Below are 27,337 nucleotides of genomic sequence, written 5' to 3'. Positions count from 1 at the left end.
TATGTATATGTTTTCTTCAGTATAGTATAAATAAGTTTCCCAAACATTTTAGAGAAATTTAAATGAAGAGAGTGGAACTTAATACTATTTTTCTATTCTGTTAATTACAGCAAAATCATCTTAACTGACATAAATGATTAATTATTATACCATTATATATATGTATATGTTTTCTTATTAGAGACAGGGTCTTGCTATGTTGCCCAGGCTGGACTCAAACTCATGGGCTTAAGCGATCCTCCTGAGTAGCTGGGATTACAGGCATGAGCCATCTTGCCTGCTCTAAATGAATTTTTTAAATGTCTCATTAAGTGACATGACAGCAACTTTGCCCATATTTTCTAGGTGAGGTCCCTTCATCTCCAAGCCAGTGGCCTCCAGAAGCTTGTGCCACTCAGTTGGGAGGAAGGGGTCACTGACAAAAACCCTGTTAATGGTCAGGCTTGCACCATGCCATCCTCGGGAAGCTGGACCCATGTCTGCAGGTCCCTGTCCTCCCACAGGGCCACAGACCAACGCAAAGGACATGAAAATGCCCCATCCATTACCCAGGCTCTGCCTGCTGTGCATAGCTGAGGATCCGAAGGCCACGGGCTCAGGAACACAGGGCACCTCACCTCAACCTCGGTGAATGTTACTTCATAGCTGACCAGTGTCTATCCCAGGCCTTTCTTCTCTCAAATCCCCCTCCCTCCTTCGCCCTGTCTGTGAATTCCGGGCATTGCACCGACCACGACGGCACGCTGACGAGCCTGTGCTCAGGCGTGGTCCTCAGAGCAGCAGTGGCGCCACTTGGCGTGGTTAGCAAGCAGAATGTCAGGCCCCAGCCTGGACACTGCCCAATCAGAACCTACATTTTAGAAAGGATCCCCTGGTGGGTTGTAAGTTTGAGAAGCACTGGGTAGGAATACGTAACCTTCACTGAGAAAATGGCCATATTGGCTTTCTATTTGTTGCCATAACAAATTACCAGATTTAGTGGCTTAAAGCAACATTCATTATTTCCTATTTCTGAAGGTCAGTGGTTTGGGCACAATGTGGTCTGCGGGGTCTCTGCTCAGAGCGGGGCTGGGCTCGTACCTGGAGGCTCCGGGGAAGAGCTGGCTCCCGAACTCACTGGCAGAACACGCGCCTTCTCCTGCTGCCCACGTGGCCCCCGCAGGACAGCAACGGGGTGTCCAAGCCTCCTCATGCTCCCACCTGGCCCCTGGACAACCAGGGTACTCTCCCAACTTTAAGGTCAACTCACTGGTTACTTAAATTTCATCTACAAAGGTCTTCTACCACATGACAGAACATAACCACAGGCATGACACCGGGAAGCAAAGGTCACGGGCTAAAATGCTGCCAGGATGGCTTCCTGGGCAACAGGCCCAAGCTGGGGTCGATTGCCTCAGAAGGGTGCTCTGAAGAGCTCTGACGGAATTCTCGGTCGGCTCCCCCAGCCACACCCCACGCGGGCCTTCCTCCCTGGCCTGGTGTTTCACTCCCTCGAGCCACTGCCCACCCTCCACCCTGCCATGTGGTCTCTTAGGACATCCCAATTCCCCGCCCCAGGGGAGCTTATCTGAGGACGCACATAATTCTGCAGGAAATTCCATCCCTTTCCCCACCACGCCCAGTTGTTCTCAGCCAACCAGAGCGGAGGGTCTAAGGAAACAAGGCCAATGCCGAGAAACGTGGCGACCCAGTTCATCTCCCCCCTCACGCTACCTCAGCGCCTGCCCCAGAGACCTGCAGGGCAGGCTGGAGGCATCTGGGGCCCCACATTCTCAGGGCTCCCTTGCCCGGTGGCCAGCCGGCAGGACGGCACTCTTCCGACTCCAGAGTCCCATACGTGAGCAGATGGAAGGGTCATGCCTTCAGACAAATCCGGAACTAATGATGGCCAGTCACTAGCTGGTTGGTCAGCAGGAAAATGCAGTTTGTTCTCACAAAGGCCCTCTGTCACCTCAAGGACCACGGACACAAACTGAAAAGGCCGATTTAGGAGACAGACATTCCCTTATTAATTCATGTTTTGCTTCTGTTTTTCATGCTCAAAATACCAGCCCTTACCAGTCTAGAGTCCCAGGTGAATTTTGGTTTGTTTCTAGAATGCAAGTCCTTCCTCAATGGACAAATCTTGCCACTTTGGATCATGGTCAAAGGCTGTGCTATAGGTTTCTGAAAGCAGATCCAAAAATCACTTGTAAAATGTTGGAAGTTGGTAGCATAGTTAGTATCAAGGGGCTTACTTGAAGGACAAGTAATTGGGACATGAGAGAATTGTGCATAAATCAGACACACTGCTTTCTACTCATGCCGGATCTGTTTTTGCAACCAAGAGCATGAAGGAAGCCTGCTTGTGAACACGGATCCTCCCTCCCGAAGCATGGCGCACTGGAGGGTAAGCCCCCTCCGTGAGGAGCATACGAAAATCTGCTGCTCGAAGTCAGGGACTTGTTTTACTTTCAAAGACAACATAACCCCTTCAGTGTGGGTACTAACGAATCAGGAAAATTCTGAAATCAATATAGCAAACACTGCTATCATTAAACTCCAACTTGGCTTTATTGAGGCAAGGAAATCCCAGTGAAATTAACACTTCCACGTGGACTGTTTAACACACCTATTCGTGCCCCTCCTTGCATATGAACCTGTTACTTGGGGCTGTAGGCAGACACAGAAAAGACTTTCAACCTCTGCCTTTTTTTCACCACTCCCCTCTATGAGTGATCAGCAGCAGAACTGTAGCTACAGTTTCCAGGTACCAGGAAAATCTGTATCCTGAAAAGGAGGGTGAGCACTTGGAAACGAACATTAAACATCTACTGCATGTGGGCATCGCACACATATTTTCTCATTTAATCCTTGCAACCTGAAGGGTGGGCATTACCTTCATTTTACAGACAACTGCAGCTCAGAGTTAAGCAATCTGCCTAGGGTTTCTAAGCAATCAAATGTTAATGGGGATTTAAAGCCAGTTCTCCCTCCTCCAGTTCTGTCCCTCCAAAATGAAAGGTCATGGATTCAACTTGAATTTGATCTCTTCCAACAGACTATAAAATCTGAGAAGTCCTCACAAGTTGCAGCTTCAGCAACAGGCAGTCCTGTTACATTTGGACTTTGCAAAGAGAACAAACTGTCCTTTCTTAGCTCACCACTGCGTGCGTGGAGGAAACTGCCACTAAGAAAGTGCAGCCAAGCTTAAGTTACAGGCTGAACCATCCAAGTGCTAGGTAGAGAGAGCATCTCCTCAGAAAACTCTACAAGATACACTGGAACACAGGATGGGGCTGAAAGCCTGTGTACAAAGTGGGACACATTCAACTATACTGCAGTTTGTCACATATAACACTGAAGAGGTCAAAATGAAATATTCAGACTTCATGTATTAAAAAGTCCCAAGTATGAAAGAGCTTGGAAATCTAAGGAAACTAACCCACAATTTTCCTTGAGTTAGGAATATAATACACTGATTTAAGTATCAGTTAAAGTCAACTGACAGTTCAATCTTCTCCATCTACTAAATCAAACCAGTGCTGCGCTCCATCGCCAAGGATGCAAAGCTGGTTGTCCGTAGCCCTTTGTTACTGGAACTGTGGCCTGTGCATGAGCAGCACAGGTCTTACCTTGGAGGCTGTCGGACATACACAATCTGTCTGGGAATGGGAATCTGCATGTCAATGAACGCCAGGTGATTCGCATGCAAATCACATCCTGCGGTTCTGAGGGAGACCTGAAGTGCAGCAGAAACGCAGACTCCAACGGTGTCCAGCTCCCTGCCTGGCTCCTGGCCACCCTTACTCCTCCATAAAACGCTGTCTACTGGGACTTTTCACAAAAGTAAGTTTTAGGGAAGGGAGGGACTTTTCAAATAGTCTAGCCCTGCCCCACCTCCATGGCCCTTACACACGGCCACCATCACCATCACCATCATCACGCCCTGGGTCTCAGAGCCTCTTCCCTCCTGGTTTAAGATCTTCGAGAAACCCTGTCTTTTTACCTCTGTATTGTCAAAGTCCGGCAGAGCATTTCCTGATATGTAGCAGGACTGTGATAAATTGTTGCTAAACTCTCCCTAATTTGGACAAAAGAATAAAACAGAGCCAGGAAGAGTTGGGGAGGTCAGCTAAGATCACATGGCAGTCAGGGGCCGAGTCAAGTCCAAGGTTCTGACCTGGGAGGCACGAATAAGATTTAGTGACTTCTGTGGTGTATGTTTCCATTTTTATTTCTGTCCCAAGCCCACTCCCCATTTTGGATGTCATCTCAATTCTTCTTTCACATTCTGAGAACTAGTCTGCTTCTATCTAAGCTCCTTGAAACAAATTTCATCCATCTTACACCTCAAAAAACACAAGAATACAAATTTAACCCAATAGTATGAACTTGGCATGAGCCAAAGCTGACAGCTGTTGAGGACCTGTTCACACTGGGCCAACTAAAGTGAATGTCCCAGCAAGTCCACGCCATTGTTCTTGCATCAGCATTCTTTATCCTTGTTTTACACTCTTAAGAAATAGCATAAAGAGGAAAATCAAAGCCCAGAAAAGGTCTGCTTTATTAACAACTCCGAGAATCATTTTCTTCAATTACAAAGACTTCTGAAATGAAAATCTGTTACCACTATGATCTTGGTGACAGAGCCACAAACAGTGAGCGCGCCCACGTGGGCTGAGTGCCCACTACCAAGGCACAGAGGCTGCTCAGGTGAAGCCACCCAGAGCCCTCACGTTTTTCCAAACAGCCATTCCTGAGCCGGCTGTGCTGGGTCCCGCCGGGTCCCGCCGTCCTGGCTTGCAGCAACACAAAACTTCAAGAATATCTGCTTTGCATCTTTTTTTTAAAGGAAAAGAGTAACAAAACAAAAAATAGGCTTAAAAAAACCCAGATCACACGGGAGTACACCTTCCCCCATAGAGGAGAAAGGAGCTCAAATTATGACAAAGAATCACTGACCGAAGGATGCTCAAATAAACTGTTGTTTGGTGTGAAGCTTTGAATAAGTTCCAAGTTTTTATATGTTATAATTTATATCTTTTATTAAGAGTCCACAGTCTGCTAAATAAAAGCAGTAACAAGATATTTCACAAACTATCATACAATTTAAGTCTTACGAACTTAATTTCATAAAAAATTAGGTGCATATTCATACTGGCTAACCTAAAAATGCTATATTTCATCTATGGTCTAAAATACTTTGTAAGAGACTTAGTTCCCACACTAAAAACAATCCCATCAGTTTTTTAATACATGTTTTACAACAAAAAGTTTGTGCTCTTAATCAAAAAGACCCAGACTAATTTCAGCATGTAAAAAATAAATTTTACAAAAAATCCCAGATAACTTTCAAATCCACTTTTATTTTTTCTTTTTTCCTCCTCACATACAGAACTTCCCCCCCACCACATTTCTTGCAGCTATAAAGTCACTTGATGTTGGCCAGGTACCATTTTGTCGTTAAAACTTTGTTGGCATCAAAATATGACAGTTAACCAGTGTTAAATCCATAAAATATTTACACAGCACAGCACAGTAAGCTTTAGACACTTGGCAATTAAACCACATAAAAAGAGGACAAGACCCCCATTCTACGTGCTCGGAATCAGGTGCTCACGGTCCCTATCTGGTGACTGTACACTGGTTCGGGGCAGCAGAGGCAACAGGCAGTTACTTCAGAGGACACTGAACACTATGATCTGGAAGCACGTTATGATGTCACCCCAGTGTCATGTGCCACACCACCTTTCTCCAAGATGGTCTCATAATTCTAGAACGGCAGGTCCAGCTGATACAAAACGAAGACAGACAATACAACATTTACTCTGTGGAGATATCCTACTAATACTACGCATGTGCGGTGATTTTGAACATGACTCGTCCCAAAAACTTGTCACGATCATCCTGGCTTTTTAGGTTGGGAGATCCATCAATCTTGCACTCAACTGTCACTTCTTTCCCAGCACTGTTAGGCTGAAAGAGGACCTGAACAGCAACTAATGGCTGTCGATACCCCACCTGTTAAAAAGGAAAACACATTAATCCAAATTCTATAGTAACTTCATCTATATTTTTCTCTATCAGGAGTTGGTTTATTCTGTGAAATTAAGAACAACACTACTAGATCTATTATTTTCTGTTCTCTGCCTTATTTAGTTTGTTTTGTCTTTGAAGCTACAATTTTATACTTTAATTTTTATCGATGGAAGTGTTTATGGCTATGATTTTCCTCCACAGGTTGTGGTTATATTGTCCTTCATTGTCATTATTTTTTAGATATTTTACAATCTTGATTTGAATTTTCCTTTTCATCCAAGAGTTATTAAAGAGGCTTCCACTCCCTCACTCCCCATGTGGAAACATCTTTTTATTTCAATAATTTCTAGTTTTATTGCACTGTGATCAGAAAGTACTGATTATACTCGTAACAGTTTTAGCTTTATTATGGTTTCTAAATACAATTCTTCACTAAAAGGAACCAGGGCTGAGTTCAAGGCTGGGCAGGAAATGTGCAAGATGAACTAGGATATCTTGTGATGCCAGAATACAAAGAAGTGATCCCAGAATTATGGGAACATGACAAAAAGACACAGAAGCCAGCCTGAAGGTCTCCTACCAGCCAAATCTGGGACAATTTTAGCATCAAAATAAATAATGATTAAAAAAGATTATAAAAAATTCTATAATTATAGAATTAAATAAGAATCCATGAGTTTATAACTGATAGAAATAAATAAATGGAGAAGGAAAGCCTCCTTGGAGTAGAATGCCAACTAATAAATGGAAAAAGATGAAATTAGAAAAACCATCATTTAGAAATAATTCTACTAACAACTGATTTAGGTGAGAATCAACAAATGCTAAAGCTTTGGTAACAACAAGGGATTTACAGATTCTCAAAGGATTGCCTCTCCCCCGCCCCCGGGCATGGTACTTGCGGATAACAAAGGAAACTGGCTGACACCACCCTAACGGAGGGTCAAGTTAACGCCACCATCAATGCACCACATCCTCCTGAGACACCCTGAGAATGACATTTCTTCTGAGGTACTCCTGCCAAAAACATGCCACCTAAATTTGATCATGAAAAAACACCAAACCCACATTGAGGAACATGAAATAAACCAAATAAGGCCTATACTCATTTTTGAAGAGTACAGGGGCATGAAACAGAGACTGAGGAGCGACTCCAGATTATAGGCTGCTATAGATGTTAACAGTGTGCTATCTTGGACCAGGAAAACACTTTTTTCTTTTTCAATAAAGGATATTACTGGAACAACTGATGAAATTTCAACAAGGTTTACAGGTTGGATAACAGTACTGTATCGGTGTTAACTCCCTTTCCTAACTGCACTATGGTTATTGTCTCAGTCTGTTTTCCGTTGCTTATAACAAAATACCCGAAACTGGGTAATTTATTAAAAAAAGGAATTTATTTCTTACAGTTACAGAGGCTAAGAAGTCCAAGATGGAGGGGTCACATCTGGTGAGGGCCTTCTTGCTGGTGAGGGGAGTCCCGAGGGCATCACATGGCGAGGGGCTGAGTATGCCTACACTAGCTCAGGTCTCTCTACTCTTCTACAGAGCCTCCAGTTGCCCTCCCGTGATAACGCATCAATCCATGAATGGATTAATCCACTCACGAGCACAGAACCCTCATGGCCCGATCACCTCTTAAAGGTCCCACCTTCCAATAATGCCATGTTGGGGATTAAGTTTCAATATGAGCTTGGGAGGGGACAAATATTCCAACCATTGCACTTACATAGATATTAATAATATTCTTATTTTTAGGAAATACACACTCAAATACTTAAAGAGGCAATGTATTTGTAACATAGTCCCAAATGGTTCGGAGGAAAAATTTATATATTTAAAAAATAGAGAATGATAAGACAAATTAGGAAAAATATCAACATTTGGCAAATTTGGGTAAAGGGTCTACAGAAATTCCTTGTGCTATTTTAGCCACTTTAAGCCTGAAATCATTTCAAAATAGAAAGTTTAAAAAGTATGTACAGCATGAACCAAATTTTATAAAATGATACTTACATACTTCAAGAAAAAATAAGGAAGAAATTACATAATAATATTCTGTCTCTGGGTAATGAGCTTTTTAATTTATTTAGTACTTTTCTACTTCTTCTAAATAAGTATATAATACTACTTTCGTAATGAAAAAGAAGATGATATTTTAAAGATAATCATCTCTTAATTTACCTGCTTGGGTTTTGTGCTCTGAATCACAGATGTGGAATTTACCATCACCATTTGTTTTTAAAAACCCGAACGGACGATGCACAAATCACACAGGGAGTATGTCTACCTACATGGGACAGGTGATATTTCAATACAAATACTCTAATTTCCCAAAAGGTAAGTACCACATAAGAACTTCTAAATACTTACATGCAGTTTTTTCCCATAATATGGAAAATATTTTAAGTCTATAATTCCATTAGGAGGATAAGTTTCTACAGCTGCTATGTTTTCATCCTAAAGTAGAAAGCAAAAGAAATCCTTTTTAAATCACAAGAAATAGTTTTTAAAAATGTGTTTATAATTAAAGCACTGTAAACTACAAACAGTTTGGGGAAACTATAATGCTGCTCCAACTATATGAATTACAAGTGTATTTTTTAGAAGATACTTGCTCATTTTTTTTTTTTTTGAGACAGAGTCTCAATCTGTCACCCGGGGTAGACTGCAATGGTGTCATCCTAGCTCACTGCAACCTCAATCTTCTGGGCTCAAGCGATCCTCCTACCTCAGCCTCCCGAGTAGCTGGGACTATAGGTGCGTACCATGGTGCCTGGCTAATTTTCCTATTTTTAGTAGACGCGGGGTCTCACTCTTGCTCAGGCTGGTCTTGAACTCCTGAGCTCAAGTGATCCTCCCTCCTTGACCTCCCAGAGTGCTAGGATTATAGGTGTGAGCTACAGCGCCCAGCCCTTGCACATCTTAATTGTAAATATTACATCATTAAACCCTGCGACACAAACTACCCTGATTGTTCTTACATTTCCTGGTACACCCTATACTCTTTTTATTATGAGAGTCCCTTTTAATTTACAGCCAGTCCCACTCATGTACTGCCTGTAAAATCTTATCTGTCTTCCAACTACCAAACCCCAGCTGTCTGGCCACCGACAGCAGGAATGTACCAGTAGGTTTGGGACTGATGTTTTCCTGAAATGAATACAAATATTGTGCTTCCAGACAAGACTGGAAAGCAATGGCTGCCAGAAGGTGCTAATCTAGAATGCAGCACTCAGGCCTGGGAGGCAGCAGGTGCAAAAGTTGTATCTCATTAATAACTATGATAACTGTAACCAGAGGGGACATCATGATGCAACTGACAAAAACTACTAGAGAAAATTTAAGGTACTGCAAGCAAAACCCTTCTTAGCTGATTTAAGTATCATATTTCCCATGAATAAACTTATGAACATATGGAAATCATTAAGTATTATGAGTCTACCAGTATTCTATGTATTTGAAAAACTGATAAGGCTGGGTACGGGGGCTCACACCTGTAACCCTAGCACTCTGGGAGGCCGAGATGGGAGGACAGCTTAAGCTCAGGACTTCAAGACAAGCCTGAGCAAGAGTGAGACCCCATCTTACTAAAAAGAAGGAAAGAAATTAAAAAAAAAAAACCCAGCTGGGCATTGCTGCTCACGCCTGTAGTAGTCCCAGCTACCCTGGAGGCTGAGGCAGAAAGATCGCTTAGAGCCCAGGAGTTGGAGGTTGTAGTGAGCTACAATAACACCACTGCACTCTACCCAGGGCGGCAGAGTGAGACTCTGTCTCAACAAAAACAAATAAGGCAACCGAGCACCCCTCCTCACAACCCTTCACCCCTTCATGTTAAAACAAACAAAAAATGATAAATACGATAAGTACACAGATCTAATCAATATCTATAATCTAGTTCATTCATGCTATTAGTCATTTCTAGTATTCGCCTTAACAATTTATGAAGATTCTCATGTAACACACTCCAAATAGGCAGAATTCTAATGACTGTAACTTTAACACACAATGAGTAGATAACAGACCACAATGATTAAAACCAGTGGGTTTACTAAGCACTAGTGAAAATAAAACATTATTAAACACTTGAAATTTAGATTTGAACAAACTAATTTCTACTTTTGAAAGCACCCATGAAACAATATAGCAAAACTAAGCATCTACTCTGAAAAGTCCTACTCCCTGCTTCTTTCATTTCCCTACCACGAAGCAGCATGTGTCTGTGGCGTGGGAGGGGGTGAGAGAGACACAGACAACAGGCACGGGTAAGACAGGACAAAGCCCGGAGTGATGACACCCCAGCCCAATGGACAAATTCTAATGATCCAGATTAAAAACATCTGGAAAGAGCAGGAGATAGAAATGCTAAGAGAAACTGCAGAAGCCATTTTTTTCTATCACTATTCAAATACTACCCTACATTTTGTACTCAATTAAAAAAAAGTTTAAAATAAAAAATAGCATTTTATACTAGAGAAAGAGCTACTTTGATGAGTGCTTTTCTGCATTAATTGCTTTTGTTGAACAGATTTTACCTTAATATATGAGCTTCATTCACAGAAAGAGATATTCCCCAAAATGAAAAAGGTTTTCTTTGAGGTATAGTTTACTGAGCACCTCAGTGCGTTTCCTGCCAGTTTCCACACTTAACTTAGATTTACCTCATTTAAGCCTAACAACCCTTACATGGGCAGGATCAATTGCAGAGGGGAACCGAGGCTCAGAATTAAGGTGATGTGCTCAAAATCACTCAGGAGTGATAGACTCTTAACTGTTCTCCTGGTTTGTGCCTAAACCATAATCTTGGCAGGCTTTTCCTTAAACTTGTAATTTATACCTTCTGTGAAAATAAACATGTAGAGATGGTGAAATATTGAAATGAATATCTGAATGATGAGAAGCTACTTAGGGTGACGCATACTTGTCACAATTTTCTAAGTTCATGAATGGCATCACATTGGAAACCATGAGCAACTAACTCTAAGAATTTACTGGTGATCACTAAGTTCCACTGAAAACAAAACAGTTTAAAAATTAATGTATTTTGTTTCTTTCACACAATTATCTTCCTAAAGACTTGAAACATATACCAAATGTTCTAAGCAGTGGTTACCTCCAAGTAGCAGTTATTTTTTTTCTCTTCTGCATTTTTCTAAATTTTCTTAACAGAACTTGATTCATTTTTGTAAAAATGTAATACTGAAAAAAATTATGTAAGTATGAATATTACATCCTTTGTAAGAATCATCTTTTAAATTAATAGGCCACCTCCAAGGGCATGTTCTAATTTGTACAGAATACAGGACAAGGTCTTTAGGAGGCTGAGGTGGATCAATCGTTTGAGGCCAGGAGTTTGAGACCAGACTGGGCAACACAGTGAGATCTCGGCTCTATAGAAAAATAATCAGCCAGGTGCGGTGGTGCGCACCTGTAGTCCCAGCTACTCAGGAGGCTGAGGCAGAAGAATCACCTGAGCCCAGGAGTTCAAGGTTACAGTAAGCTATGATTGCACCCCCATACTCCAGGCTTGGTGACAGAGTGAAACTTTGTCTCTTAAAAAAAAAAAAAAAAAAGAATACAAGACAAAATAAAAGACACATATATTACATAAAAGATAAATGTGTCAACTAAACACTTGATACAGACACATCTAATAGAAAATAGCAATTATGATGATATATAATAAACGCTTCCATCCGGTCTACAGGGCCACATCTCTAAAATTTATGGGCTCCACCTGGTTACTACTTTGTGCCGGACCAGGAGTGAAATGCAAAGTTCCACAAACATTTTTTCCCATTTTGTGTTTTCCTAAAAACAAAAAAATTCTACAACTAAATAAGCAAACAAAACAAAAACCCCACCTATTTTGATTATTTTATGTACTTTACACCCATCTCTTCAAAGCAAAAGGGATAGCAAACTGAAATCTGAATCATTTAGACCTGGATTTTTCATTAACATTTCCCCCAACTATTCTAGAAGCAAAGGATGCATAATAGATAAACAAGGAGAAAAATACATTTAAAACCTTAAGGGAAGAGTTATATGGAGTTGTTTATGCTGACCAAAGGTTTACAAAACTGAAACCTAAGGAAAAAAGTTTAAAGCTTTTACCCTTCTGGCCTGAATGTGTATTTTCCTTTTAGGTGGTGGCAGCTTCATAGATCCACCATTCCAAGCTTACCTATCCTGTTCAAATGCAAAGGCAAAAGCTCCTGTATACACAGATACACTATCATGAATATTCTAATCTAGACAGTGAACACTGTTAAAAAATTACTAAGGATACTCTAAAGCAGGAGTTCTGGAAGTGTGGGCCCCAGACCAGCAGCATCAGCATCATCTGGGAACGTTAGTTAGAAATGCAGATCTTGGGCCCCAGCCCAGACCTACAGAGCCACAAACTATGGGGATGGGACTCAACAAGCCCAAGTGACTGTGATGAGTGATCACATTTGAGACCCACTGAGCAAGAAGTTTCTGCCCAAATAAGAAATCCTTTTGCAGTAAAAAGAATTACAATTTTTCCCCCACAACTTTAAAAGTAATTTCGATGTAACATTTTAAGTAAAATACTTCTGCCATACAATTGGAGTTGAATGTTAATATTTAGCACAACGATAAAATTAAATTTAGAACTTAATTTCTCCTCAGAACTCTTACCCATCTTTTACATATTTGTCTTAGTTGCATTTGCAGCATGGAGAGAAAACAAAAGAAAGTTATGAGATGAAAACTGCATAGCACTCTGGAAAAAAATCAAGTAGAGATAGGGGAGATAAATAATGCTTCTACCTTAAGGAAAAGGTACCATATTTCATTAAATCTCAGATGGCACTGATGGTTAACGCACCAATGAATGTACTATATTAAGAAAGAAAATCATGATACAGCATTAAGACACCATCAATTATAAGGCTAATCCCACTTTCAGTGTTAGTAAGCCGGAGGATAAAAAGTGAATCTTAGAATTGATGAAATATGGTACATGTGAATGTAAAGGCAATGTGTTCAAAATCAAATACACATGGAAAAGGTCTTTCTGAATTATCATTAGGGAGGAGAAAGGTTACTGCGAAAGAGTTCGGTGGAATTTTATTGTATGAATGGCACTAGAAAGGACTTTAAAAATGTAACAGGGAAAAGACAACTAAACTCATTAGACTTCTGAAGTATTTTAAGAAACACCAAAGTGTTAATGGAAATTATTTTTTAATACTGACCTTTGAAACACAAGCTATCCTTGGCAATCCTTCAGGCTTTAATCCAATTATCTAAGGTTAAGAGACAGTGATTAATTTAAACATCACATATGGCACGCAGTGGAACCGCCTCCCTTTGCTGCTGGGGGCCAGGGCACGAAAGGCTGACATTGGCACTAACTGTGTGTTAACCCAGTTACCGCTCCCTTTTACTTTATTTTGGGTGTGTGTGTTGGCCAGGGTGTTAAAATGAACTTTTCACTACAATAACCGGGGCAGTCGGCTATCTTATAACTGTACTGGGGTAATTTAGAAAATAAATCAATTACCAAAGAACTGACCAAAAACCAGTGTTGTACTTTGTTACCCTTAAAAACAAGAAACAAACAGAAACCCTTAAACCTATTCATATGAACGAACACATCATTTAATGTAAATAAGAACTACAGAGGTATATCATAATAATGAACTGTTCTTCACAGAAATGTATTAGGTCACAACCCCTACCATGTTTCCATAAGGCTCCACTGAGCCTCACCATATTCCACATCCATTTGTTCCACAAAAGGCATACACTGGGAAGAACTCTATTTTAAGACTCTCTCAGCACTATTCAGTTCTACATAATGTATGTAGTCGATATAACTGTACGAATGGTAAGAGATATTTATCCATCTTTTTTGTGAGAGGATCTTTTGGCATTCTGCATTTATATGCAGTTTATGTGAATGCTAGTAAAATGCAAATATTCCTCTCAAAAAACAAGTATTGTTGCAACCTAATAATAATGTCCACAGCAATAACTAGCTGTGCCTATGCAACGACTCTGGAACTACACTGGGATCAAATCCCCTGCCACACTAGGTGAGCACATCTCATCAGAGATGTCTGCACATCTCATGCTGCCCTCCTGCCAAGCCCTGCAGAGCCACGCCCCCACCAGCAGACCATCAGTATGGTACAGACCCTCATCATTCAAAGAGGCCATCCTGAGAAAGAAAATAAACTCAGAAGGTGGTCCTCTCCTAGCTTTATAACGGGAACAGATTTTTAGCAATCTAGATGTTGTGAGGATACTTCTAGCAGGCTGGGATTACAAGAGGCATCTGTTAAACTTAATTTACCTTATAAACTACACTATCTAGTTTCACATTACTTTTGGCTTACTTTGTTAACCTCAATTCTTAATTCTGAATAAAGTCTGGTTGAAACATCCCACTAATCATTTACTGAGCACATACTATTATGTATCAAGCAATGTTTCTGAAGATCTCTAGAGTGCTATGGGACAACCTGGAAACTGTTATTGTCCAGGGCCACCCAAGCAGATGGAAGGAGAGGTTGCAGGGGTGTCAGTCTGGGCACTTCAGGTTCTAGCTGGTTCTCCCTATTGCTAAATTCCTTATTTACTATAGCAATGCCAACTTCAGAAACCCGCATTTTACTTTTATTAGGGATGGTAGCAATTTGCTTACCAATGATGACTTCAGTGCTACATAAACTCATGATCTTGAGGAGTCTGTACCTGTTTAAGAAACTACGCTTTCCTGAGTAAATGACCAGGAATGACCTCACTCTTCACAGGAGACCCTATTGGTCTCAAAAGGGTAACTGTAGCAGAACACAACTCTGAAGGACAATGTTCACAGAGCAGCAAGGCACAGGGTCTAGGGGTCACTTTATCATACAAGGAAAGCACCTTTCTTTGCACAATGACCCTAATTCATCATTACTGTCATGTAGACAACATTAGCTTCTTACTTTGCTAATAATTATACAATTTAGGCGCTTCTTCTGTAAAACATAACAAAATGCTGCTGCTTTGACTACAACTGCAACATCCCACTGAACTCATTAGAATGTGATTTTATTTGTAATTCTATTATTTGATTACATATACATATACCGTAAAACTATGCTTTCTACTAAATATTTAGAAGTTAAATGAGCTAAAACTTTATGGAGTCACATGGAATTTTAAATTATTTTACAACACAGGATTCAAAGATGAGCATTGCACCTTAACAGAACCATGCTTCGGTTATGACAACCACAACACTTGCCCCTTGAAGCTTTCATCTATGGTGAAATGCATGTAGGTGTTTCCAAAAGGGAAAAGCTTAACTTACTTTAACTCCCTAATCCATGATAAATCTACAAATCTATCTTTTTTTGCTGAAAAAACTTTCTCCCAAAGATTAATAAACGTCACTGCTAGCATTTTAAAAAAGCTACCCCACGAAATAACATTTAATAGGGAGGACATTAACCCAACCAAAATGATCTAAAAATAGTTGCCAGCTGGATATTAGAGGATATCAGTAAAAAGCAGCAGCAGAGGTAATATATGTACATACTCTGTTCATTTTCACAAGAATACAAGGGTTTCCTCGAGAATAGCCAAAATCAGGATCATTCACACCACTGCATTCTTGAAGTAAGGAAATAGGAAACTGACATGCAACATAAACCGGCCCCTTCTGTTCAAAGAGTACTCCATCAGTACATGCTGTGAGATTCTTCTGCTCTTCTAAAGCATATGCTAAAAAGGAAACAACAAGTATGTGTACTAGATTAGCCAAAAGTATTAAATACAACCAGGAATATATCACCCTTTAGAAAATGTTCTTCAAAAACAAAAAGAATAATGCCAACTATCAGATAACTTCAGGGAAAGCATGGTAAGTTTGCCCTTTTAACTTTTAACAGTTATCTAGTGCTCTAAAGTTCACTGCATTTCAACAATTATATAAACTGGGTTACTGATCAATCTCTTTTGTCACCATTAGTTGGCACCAGCCATGGCTATAGCATTATCTGAATGCCTTCTATGTGCTTGCCCCCAAGATCCAATGGTGAGGATATAAGAAGGCACTGCAGCTGCCCTCCTGGAGCTTACAGTCTAGTGGGGATGACAGATACCAAGTGAGTATAAAATGATAACTGTAGAGGTATGAAGATATATAGTGCTATGACAGTCTATACTAGAGAGAATGCAATTGAGCTGAAAGCAGATGGGTATGTGTGAGGTAATGAGGCTTGCAGGAAGCACTTCCAATAAAGGAATGCAGAAGCCAGACCATACAGAGTTTTGAAAGCTATGTTAAAGAATTTTAGGGGGTGTGGGGTGGATGTTCTGCCAAAGAGCAAGGATAATCCACTGAAATGTTGTAAACAAGGGAAAATAGCAAGGGTGATATGACCGTATTTATGTTATGAAAAGTTAACTCTGACTATAACATGGGGAGTCCAGAGGGAAAAAGAAAGGATCTGGAAAACTAGGTAGGAGACTATTAAAGCAGCCCAGGTTGAGAGATGATACTTCAGAGAAGGATTTTTTTTTTTTTTAAGCAGAGATGGAGGTAACTAGATGGATTCAAAAATGATAAAGGAGGCCGGGTGCGGTGGCTCACGCCTATAATCCTAGCACTCTGGGAGGCTTAGGTGGGAGTATTGCTTGAGATCAGGAGTTCAAGACCAGGCTGAGCAAGAGCGACACCCTGTCTCTACTAAAAACAGAAAAAATTAGCCAGGTGTGGTGGTACGCACCTATAGTCCCAGCTACTCGGGAGTCTGAGGCAGGAAGGATTGCTTGAGCCCAGGAGTTTGAGGCTGCTATGAGCTAGGCTAATGCCACTGCACTCTAGCCAGGGCAACAGAGCCAGACTCTGTCTCGGGAAAAAAAAAAAAAAAAAAGGCAACTGACGATGAAGCTAAAAATAGTAATCAATTACTCTTGAATTGAGAAGGGGGAAGGTCCGAGGCCTGGGAGCCAAGTGAAGACAATGTATAAAAGTGACCAATTAATATAATTAAAAGTGATAAATAATAAATCAATAAATAAAAGTGATAAATCCATGTGTAAAAGTGATAAACCAAGGATCAGTAGAAAAGTACAATATTTAGATACATAATAAAAGTTCAAAAGCATGAAGTTACTTCCTATTGAAAATGTATCCAGAATTAGACTATTTCTCACCAGCTCCACTGCTCCCTCCCTTGCCAAGCCACCATCTCGTCATCTGGATTACTGTAATAGCCTCCTAACCAGCTTCTCCACTTCCCTCCTCTAGTCTAGTTTCAAAAAGCACCCTATAAGTGATCCTTTCAAAATGTGAGGTAGATCATGTTATTCTCTGCTTATAAATCCCCCATTTTGGTCACTGTAAAAGCCAAAGAACTTAGCAATGGCCACTAAGGACCTACACAGTCTGATCTTCCTTTAACTCCCTGACCTCAATCTCCTTCTACTCCCCCCACCCTCACCCCATCCAGGCCCTCTTGCTTCCTGGATAAACTGTGAACACATCAGATATGACAAACCTTAGGGCCTTTGCCCCTGCCGCTTCCTCTGCTAGACATTCCCTGCTGGCTCCCTCATCTCCTTCAGGTCTTGTCTCAAGGGTTCCCTCTTAGTGGGGTCTCCCAGGCCACCCTGTGTAAAACTGCAACCATTCCTAACTTTCCCATCTCCTTCTCTGCCTTACTTTCCTCCTCGGCACTTAGTACCCTATAATTCACCACTGGACTATAAGTCCCAGGAAGACAGGAATTTTTCCTTTGTTCATTGCTGGAACCTAGATGAGTGCTTGCTACAAAGCAGGTCCTCAAAAAATACTTGAATCAATTAATAGGACTGCAGCTAGAAAGGAGTAGTGCAGGGAGCACGGTTTTCATTGCAGACCTTTCTTTACTATTTGATTTTTAAACCATGCATGACACTTTCACAGAAACATCTTTAAATTATTTAAATAATTAGGATCTTTGTAATTGTCAAAAGAAAGACACTTAGGAAGATAGCTAGTAGATAATGTGAAATCGAAAGGTGTCTGGTTTAATACAGGAGGGAGTTAAAGATTTTCGCAAGTTAACAGGAAGGATCCAATAAAGAGAGAAGCTAAATATGTATCAGAAGGGAAAGTAAAGAGCATAATGTTTCGGAGATAGTCTGGGGGGATGAGACCCGCACTGCAGTAGGAGTAGGTACAGTGGCCTCACGTGGGAGCAAGGGCAGCTGCCCCATCAAAGCAGGAGGATGCATCAGACAAAAAGGCCCCACTGTAGGTTCCTCTACTGGTAACAGACACCTCTAGGGCAATTCCTATCTGAGTACTTCTATTGTCTCTTTAAGCAAGAAACCAGGTTATCTGAAAAAAGTGAGGTGCAGGAAACAGGTAAGGGGTCAGAGGCTTGAGTAGAGGCTGGAAACAATCCCTTCAGAGAAATTCCACAGGACTCCCAGGCAGGCAGCAGGTCCATCTGAGGGAGTTGATCAGGTATTCACAGTCCTAACTCATCCTGCTGAATGTCTTACAGCAGCACCCGGCTGCCTGCGCAGGCTCCAAGGAGGAGGAGAGTCATCCAGGACCTGCACGGTTTTATCCAGGAGCAGAATTCTGCCACAAGTGTATGACAAATAGATTGAGAGGCCAGGAATTTTAGAGTACTGGCAAAAGTAAAACTGAAATGAAAAACCATGGAATTAATAAGTTAAATAAAAAGGGAAGGTGGGGGTGGGGAGCTGAGATAAAGTAAAAGCAGCAAACTGAGGCAGAATAATACTGGAGGTAGGCTGGGCACGGTGGCTCACCCCTGTAATCCTAGCACTCTGGGAGGCCGAGGCGGGCGGATCGTTTGAGCTCAGGAGTTCCAGACCAGCCTGAGCAAGGGTGAGACCCTGTCTCTACTAAAAAAATAGAAAGAAATTAGCTGGACAACTAAAAATATATACATATAAAAAAATTAGCCGGGCATGGTGGCGCATGCCTGTAGTCCCACCTACTCGGGAGGCTGAGGCGGAAGGATTGCTTGAGCCCAGGAGTTTGAGGTTGCTGTGAGATAGGCTGACGCCACAGCACTCACTCTAGCCCAGGCAACAAAGCGAGACTCTGTCTCAAAAAAAAAAAAAAAAAAAGATATTGGAGGAGGAGGTAGGTTAAACAAGCAAACTAGAAGGACAGAGGGTGGTGTCAGGAAAGCCTCGGCGATGATGTTGGCAATGAAGTCCTACACGATCCAGGGAGCAGCTGTCGGTGTGTGTGGCAGAGGAGGAGAAGAGGTGGTCAAGAATCAGAGGGCCAGGGCATCTAATGATTACTCATGCGACTGTTAATACGATTCACACCAATGGCTGAGCAAAACGGGAAGAGAGTGGGCTAGGATGGCTATTAATGAGCGCTACAAACTGACAACTCTGAAATACAACAGATACATTAAAAATCAGAAACAGCATATTTTTTAAAATGATAAACATCACTTTCCATTCCCCACACAAATACTACATTGTAAAATGTCCAAATACTCAGAGGCATAAAATAATACAGATTTGCTCTATTACACAAATATTTTTAGTTTTAGAAGTATTTTAAAATACTTTCGTTATGTCTCAGTGAACTTAGTGTACTTACAGAAAAATCAATTTACTGCCCATTAGGCCTAGGCTCCTATGTCTTTCCATAAGTTAGAATATTTCGTAAGTAATTATAAGATCTACTTGCAAGTCCTCTCACTTGTCTGTGTTTAACAGGAGAGAAAAAAGGTAAAAGAAATTCTAAGAATGATGTTTCAAACAGTAACCATAATTTGGTGCTAGTCTCTGTAACTAAAATCTTTTACCTTACTCTGAGAAAACTTACGCTTTAGAAACTTCTTAAGGTCTTTAACATACTCTTCATAGGAAGCTGGATCAGGTGCATGGAATGTATATTCCAATGCAGTTACTGGTTTTGGAAAAACCATAAGTCCTATAAAGAGATAAAAGAAAAAAGGTGGAAATAAACAGTATCAAACAAATCCCTTTCTCTCCTTCTTACTCTTATCCCTAAAAAACAGATCTCAGTAACAGATCTCCAATTATGAAGGTACAGATATCTAAAATTAAAGAGAATTCAAATCTTCAAAATCATCCTCAGACATTACCAATTAGAAAACTCTCATAAATTTCATTATCTACAGTTAATTGTAAGCTCTGTTCCTTACTTTAAAAAATGTAATTTTACTTTGAACTTTCTATTTTTCTATCAAAACAGTATTTTTAAGTTTTGTCAATCTGCCATTAATACATGGAGAAAAATTATAGCATATCAAAATCTTAGCACTTTAGTCACTTAAATTACAACTGTATGGAAACATTATTCATAAAGACAGCTAACTCTTTTCTTTTCGAAACAGCTTTGCTCTGTCACCTGGACTAGAGTGCCGTGGCGTCAGCCTAGCTCACAGCAACCTCAAACTCCTGGGCTCAAGTGATCCTCTTTCCTCAGCCTCCTGAGTAGCTGGGACTACAGGCAAGTGCTAGCAAGCCTGGCTAATTTTTTCTATTTTTGGTAGAGATGGGTCTCACTCTTGCTCAGGCTGGTCTCGAATTCCTGACCTCAAGTGATCCTCCCGCCTCAGCCTCCCAGAGCGCTAGGATTATAGGTGTGAGCGACCTCGCCTGGCCTAGAGGTATGTATTTTATAAGACCAATGCTTTAACCCAAGCTAGAGCTGAAGTATATAACTTATAAGTAAATTACACAAGCCAAAGTGAAACTACACACTGTTCATAAAAGTCATTCATAACTGTAACTATACTGTTCAAACTCGGCTTCATTAGAATTCTCAATATTCATTTCTGCTTATTCTTGACAAAAACCTCAAGATTTATCAATACATGAATGTGAAGGTCTTTAAATCAGTATGTAAATATTAAACAATAATCAAAACCTTCACATTACCCAATTCCAAGGTTTAACTATCTTCTATATACTACATAAAACAGATTTATGGTGAAAATAAACTATAGCTCAATTTTGTTAAAAGCCATGATAACTGCAACCTATTTACCTGGACTAGGAATTTGGTCACGATATTTTGGAACCTCATCGTTCAGAGTCTGAAGCATAACCCACATCGTGAATGAGAAAAGTGCAGCCAGGAACCCATAAAAAACTAGGTAGAAGAGCAAGACCAAACCTGTAAAAGAAAATAAAACTTATGAAATGTGAGGATACACATATATGTACACATGTGTATGTGTGTATGTTGGCCAGGTTAAAAAACAAACCAACGGTTCATTGCAAGGCTATGATCGCAAGCTTTGCCATGCACACAGCCAAGTATCTCCACATTCAAGACACAAATTTGCCCAAGCAAGGGGTGTTTCAGCAGGCAGAACCCACCCAACCCATATCCCCTTCTAGGTTCCTCTGGTTCTTCCAAGTTAAAGCAACTTCTATGGCTTATACTCTGGTTCAAAGTGAAACTTTATAATTCCAGCACAGAGGCAGTGTTTCCCAAAATGAACTTGATGCCCTCTAAAGAGATAAACAGGTGAGTTTAGGTAGGACAAAACTCCCAATAGTTATATGTTCCTTTAAGAGGCAAATAGAAATTTATTAGTACATTATTAAACCTACATTCTACAGATAGTAATTATTCACATCAAGTTTTAAAAAGTGAGGTGATTTAAAGAATAATAACTAGGAAATGTGCAGAGAAGGTGAAATCATAAGGATGGTTCTGAAAGAATAAAGTTTAGGAAACACTGGTCAAGTGGAAGGGCCCATGCAAAAGTGAAAAAGGACAAGACCAGAAATAAGCCCTCTGATCAATGGAACTTCACTGCTCCACCACTAAGCACAAAGCAAGATCTGGCAGATGCATGTTTCAACATCCAGGGCTTAACTTTCCCTTCACAATTTGGAAAAACTAGATAAACCTATTCTGAGCCAATGATTTACTTTGGGAACACCTAAAATCAACTAGTTTTCTCAGATGTCTATATTCAAAGTTCTAACATCAGAAAGTGGTTGCCATCAAGATTACATATTAGAATGTATTGTGTTAAAGCCACTCATTTATATTCAAATGTTTAAAATCTCATCAAAGAATATTAAACAAATCCCCAGATTCAGCAATAGTGAAAAATAATTAACTCCACAGAGTTGAAATCACATCAGCTTTATTTCCTAGTCTTAAGAAACCTACTTTTTTTGTTTGCCTGACCCTATTCCTAGTGGAGGGGCTGTAGCAGGGGTTCCTAACATGGAATCTCTGGACTTCCACTGCTCCCACAAGGAGTAACTTCAGAGGGCTTTTCAGATTTCTATAATAATGTATTTCTGAATATATTTTTTTCTCCTAGGGAGTGGCTCCACAACTTTCTTCTGATTCTCAAAAGACCCCACGACTCCAAAACAGATCGTGCTGAAAGTTAGATAACTTTTATTTCTCAACTGCTGGCCAGGAAACCACCCTCTACCCCTTTTTCAAGTAAAGGGGAAACAGTTAAAGCAATCTCATTTTAATCTACACTAGCATTCCACCCTTCCCCTCAATTACCAGGAGGCCAAAATAAGGAGCGAGAGGACAGAAGGAAGAGATAACAGGATGTCACCTTCAGACAGCATCACTTTCCTACCACATACTGCGATCCTGTTGCAGAAAAAGAAAAGACCAAACTCAGAGAAGTGATCAGTTTGCCACGGGCCCTGTCCAGCTACTGTTTTAACCCCAACTGGTGTACAGTTCAATTCTGGCACTAACTACCATGAGCTAAGGGAGCAGTCTCCACAAGAATGCCCCACTGCAGAGGTGCCCTACACTTCTGACCAACTCGCTACCAATGTGGGAGGTTCCCACTGCCCTTCGAGTTTGATCATTCACTAAGATGACTCTCAGAACTCAGGAAAGCACTCCATTTAGGATTCCAGTTTTATTATACAGATATATACAGAGTGGGGTCTGGGAGGGAGTGCAGCTCCTGTGCCTTTTCCTCATGCAGTCAGGGCACATCTCCCAGCACATCTGTTCCCCAGCCCAGCAGCTCCACTAAGCTTCAGTGTCCAGAATTTTTACTGGAGTTTCACTATATAGGTATGACTGATTAAACCAGTCTGCACGATTGAACTTGATTTCCAGTCCCCACTCCCTCCTCCGAAGTTCCACTAGCTCAAAGTTCCAATAATCTTGGGACTTGGTTCCTCTTTCTGGGGAACAGCCCCCATCCTGAAGCTCTCTAGGGGCCCACCACCAGCCACCTCATTAACATAATAAAGATACTCCTATTACTCAGGAAATTCCAAGGGTCTTTAGAATCTCTGTGCCAGGAACCTGGGACAAAGACCAGACAAATTCTTTATTATACAACAGCAGCACACAAAATCTGGAAACGGAGAAGTCACTAGACTTCCTCAAGGCCTGGATGTGTGTCCCTGAATACATGGCTAGATCTGTGGTCTGATTATCTACTAATGCAAATCTAGTTACCTTCAGGTACTTAGATACCGTAATAAAAAGACTGTGCCTCTCCTCAGAGGATGCTGATGACTAGAAACTATTTCCACTTGGTAAATAAATTAGCAGTCTGTTTATAGTTTAAAAACTTTTAAAGCAGAGGCAGGTATAATTTTTAAAAACTCAATTATATGGACAGGTTAGAAATCCTTTGTGTATCTGAATTTTTAAAATGAATGTTACTGAGGTATAATTCACATACTATTCACCTATTTAAAGTGTACTTTAATCACGTTTAGTATATTCAGAGTTGTGCAACTACCACCACAATAAATTTTAGGATATTTTCAACCCTGCCTCAAAAAAACCCTCCATATTCATCCCCATCCCCATTCCTCCCTGTCCCCCAACCCTACCCAGGCCCCTGGCAATCACTAATCTACCTTGTCTCTATAAATATGCCTATTTTCCAGCCAATTCATATAAATGGAATCACATAATATGTGGCCTTTTGTGACTGACTTCTTTCATGTGGCATAATGTTTTTTTTTTTTTTAACTAAAAATTTTTTTTTAATTTTAGAGACAGGGTCTTGCTCTGTCACCAGGCTGGAGTGAGTGCAGTGGCGTGATCAAAGCTCACTACAGCTCTCGAACTCCTGGACTCAAGCAATCCTCCCATCGCAGCCTCCCAAGTTGCTGAGATTACAGGTGTGAGCCACCATGCCCAGCACACAGCATGTTTTCATTCCTTTTAAATGGCTGAATAATATTGCACTGTAGGGACGTATAATATGTTATTGATCCACTCATCAGTTGACGTGCATTTGAGTTTAGACCTTTTGGCCATTGTGAATAATGCTATGAACATTCATGTACAAGTTTCTGTGTAGACATATGCTTTCATTTCTCTCGTGTATACACCTGTGAGTGGAACTGCTAGGTCATATGGTAACTCTATGTTTAGCCTTTTAAGTAACCGCCAGACTGTCTTCCAAAACGGTTGTACCATTTTACACTACCACCAGCAGGGTTCTAATTTCTCTACAGCCTCATTAACACTTCATATTGTCTTTTTATACGACCAGTGGGTGTGAAGTGGTATCTCTTTGTGGGTTTAATTTGCATTTCTCTAATGGTAAATGATGCTGAGCATCTTTTCAAGAACTCACTGGCTATTTGTACACCTTCTTTAGAGAACTGTCTATTCAGATCCTTTGCCCATTTTTAAATTGGGGTTTTTCTGGGTTACTGAGTTCTAAAAGTTCTTTATATATCAAAGATATAAGCCCCTTATTAGACATATGATGTGCAATTCCTTTCTCCCATTCTGTGAGTTGCCTTTTCACTTTAATGACAGTGTCCTTTAAGCAAAAAAGTTCTCAATTTTGATAAAGTCCAATTTACCTATTTTTTCTTTAGTTGCTTGTGCTTTTGGTGTCTCATAAGTCACCATTGCCTAATCTAAGGTTATGAAGACTTGCATCTATGTTTACTTCTAAGAATTTTACAGTTTAGCTCTTAAGTTTGGGTCTCTGATCCATTTTGAGTTAATTTTTGTATATGGTTTGAGGTAGAGATCCACCTTCACTGTTTTGTATGAGGTCGTCCCAGCACTGTTTCTTTAAAAAACCATTTGTTCCCCATTGAAAGAAAGAATTTTTAAAAAACCAATGAGCATATACTATTTTTATAATAAAATATATGTAGATATATAAGTATATACTCTCACATTTTATATATTTATTAAAATTATAATATAGAAACACCAAACAAGATTAAATAATCTGCCTAATATTAACCTACCAGTAAGAGAAACAGACTAGTAGTTTATGTGGCCTGCTTTACCAAGGAGCCTCAAGCTCTGTTGTTTTTGCTAATCAAAACTCCCATTCTCTGAAAAACTAGTATCATTCTAGCATTCTGTGTTACTCCAGGCAATAGAAATTTACACGTGAATAAGATCTGTTCCTTTTAAGACTTTAGTCACCACAAGTGACAGAGGAAACAAACAGAGAAAGAAGTGTCTCCAGCAGGGAGAGGAAGAAAAAGGACATCAGAGAAGGCCTCCCAGAAATAAGTGAGTTTGTTCACCAAAGATGGAGAGCAGGAGTGAGCTCTGGGTCAAACACTAGGTGACTAGATGTAGTAGCACAGCAGGAGCAGCCAGGTTGAGTGTAACTTTGTTCCTCCCCGGAGTACACATGTGCCCCCGGTGCCAAGCAACTAGCAATAGCATCTGCTTGAAGTGGGAAGAGGGAGCTTGGGTGCTTGGGCTGGAAAAGTAGGCAATGTCCTGCAAGGGTTGGTGAGAATCTAAAGGAGCAGAGAGCCTCCACACCTACACTGCTACCTACATCCCTGAATGCAGTGACAAGTAAGTCTAAACACAAAGAGGAGCAGCACAGAACCAGTAATTATCAAACATTCAAGATAAAACTAATTCAACAAAGCACCAAACTCAACAAAGAAAGTAACATCTTCTGGAAAAAACTGAGTTAGAAAAGCAAACACAACAAGAAAAAATAAGCATAATTAAAATATAGAGTAAGAAGGTAAAAGGATAATTTTTACAAATCAGATTTCATATTCTCATTATTGAAATAAGAAACTTAGTAGACAAATAAGCTGAACTGGAGAAGAATCAAACTGAAGAAAAACCCAGACACTTAAGAAAATGAAAAAGCAAACCAAAGACTAGGAGAAAATATTTGCAAAACACATAACCAACAAAAGGACTTACTGGCATCTAGAATGTATAAAGAACTCTCACAACAAAACACATTTTTTTACATGGGCAAAAGATATGAATAGAAACTTCACCAAAGATATAAGGATCACAAAAATAACCTCATTAAAAAACTTCATCCTTAGTCACTAGGCAAGGGTAAATCAAAACTACAATGAGCTACCACTACATACCCACCAGAATGCTAGAAATTTTAAAGAATGAGCATACCAACTATGGCCCAGAAGTGGTGTCACGGAAACTCTAATACCGTGCTGGAGGAATGTTATTTAAAAAAAAAAAAAAAAAGGGAAAAGTTTGACCATTTAAAAAAAATTTATCAATATATACCCAGCACAGGGTCCAGTCAATCTACTCCTAGATATTTACCCTAGAAAAATGAAAGCACATGTTCACACAGCAGGGAAAGGTACATGAATATTCAGACACTTTGTTACTAAAAACTGCAAACAACTCAAATGCACATCAACAGATGCATTAATAAATAAATTCAGGTATATTCATTCAATGGAATACTATCAACAATAAAAAAGAATGAACTATGGATACACATAAAAACATAAATGGGTCTCAAAATAATTATGCTGAGTAAAACAAATCAGACCCCCACCCCCCAAAAAGAATACATACTGTGTAATTCCACGTACAGATATGCACTGCATAACATCAGTGGTCCCACAAGATTATAATGGAGCTGAAAAATTCCTATTGCCTGTAAAAGTGTTGTAGCATGAGGCATTACTCAAGTGTGTGTTTGTAGTGATGCTGGTGTAAACACACCAACAGTGCTGCCAGTCAGATAAAAGGATAGCATACATTTACATATGTGTATAACACTTGATAATGATAATAAGCAATTATGTCACTGGTTTATGTATTTACTATAATTTTCGTTATTTTAGAGTATATTCCTTCTACTTATTAAAAAAGTTAACTGTAAAGCAGCCTCAGGCTGGTCCTTCAGGAGGTATTCCAGAAGAATGCATTGTTATCATAGGAGATGACAGCTCTGTGTGTGTTACTGTCCCTGGAAGACCTTCCAATGGGACAAGATGTGGAGGTGGAAGAAGGTGATATTGATGATGATGGTCCTGATCCTATGTAGGCCTAGGCTAATGTGTGTATTTGAGTCTTAGTTTTTAA

The 27,337-nt window shown here is 40.2% G+C and overlaps 1 protein-coding gene across 1 annotated transcript in view; it reads right to left on the bottom strand.

Annotated features, from left to right (window-relative positions):
• Positions 1 to 5,332: 5,332 nt before the first annotated feature.
• Positions 5,333 to 27,337, bottom strand: part of ATP1B3 (ATPase, Na+/K+ transporting, beta 3 polypeptide) — a 40,435-nt gene continuing 18,430 nt past the window's right edge. Inside the window, exons 2-7 of the mRNA XM_012647431.1 lie at positions 21,056 to 21,184; positions 19,865 to 19,972; positions 15,587 to 15,771; positions 13,251 to 13,301; positions 8,398 to 8,484; positions 5,333 to 6,003 (exon numbers count right to left, since the gene is read on the bottom strand). Of these exons, the coding sequence (XP_012502885.1) occupies positions 5,833 to 6,003; positions 8,398 to 8,484; positions 13,251 to 13,301; positions 15,587 to 15,771; positions 19,865 to 19,972; positions 21,056 to 21,184 (731 nt within the window). The 3' untranslated portion in view covers positions 5,333 to 5,832. The remainder of the gene's footprint in view (positions 6,004 to 8,397; positions 8,485 to 13,250; positions 13,302 to 15,586; positions 15,772 to 19,864; positions 19,973 to 21,055; positions 21,185 to 27,337) is intronic.

This window comes from Propithecus coquereli, unplaced genomic scaffold (genome assembly GCF_000956105.1).
Source record: "Propithecus coquereli isolate 6110/MARCELLA unplaced genomic scaffold, Pcoq_1.0 Scaffold268, whole genome shotgun sequence".
NCBI lineage: Eukaryota > Metazoa > Chordata > Mammalia > Primates > Indriidae > Propithecus > Propithecus coquereli.
The sequence above is the reverse complement of the archived record's forward strand: the minus strand, read 5'-3'. Positions and strand labels throughout refer to the sequence as shown.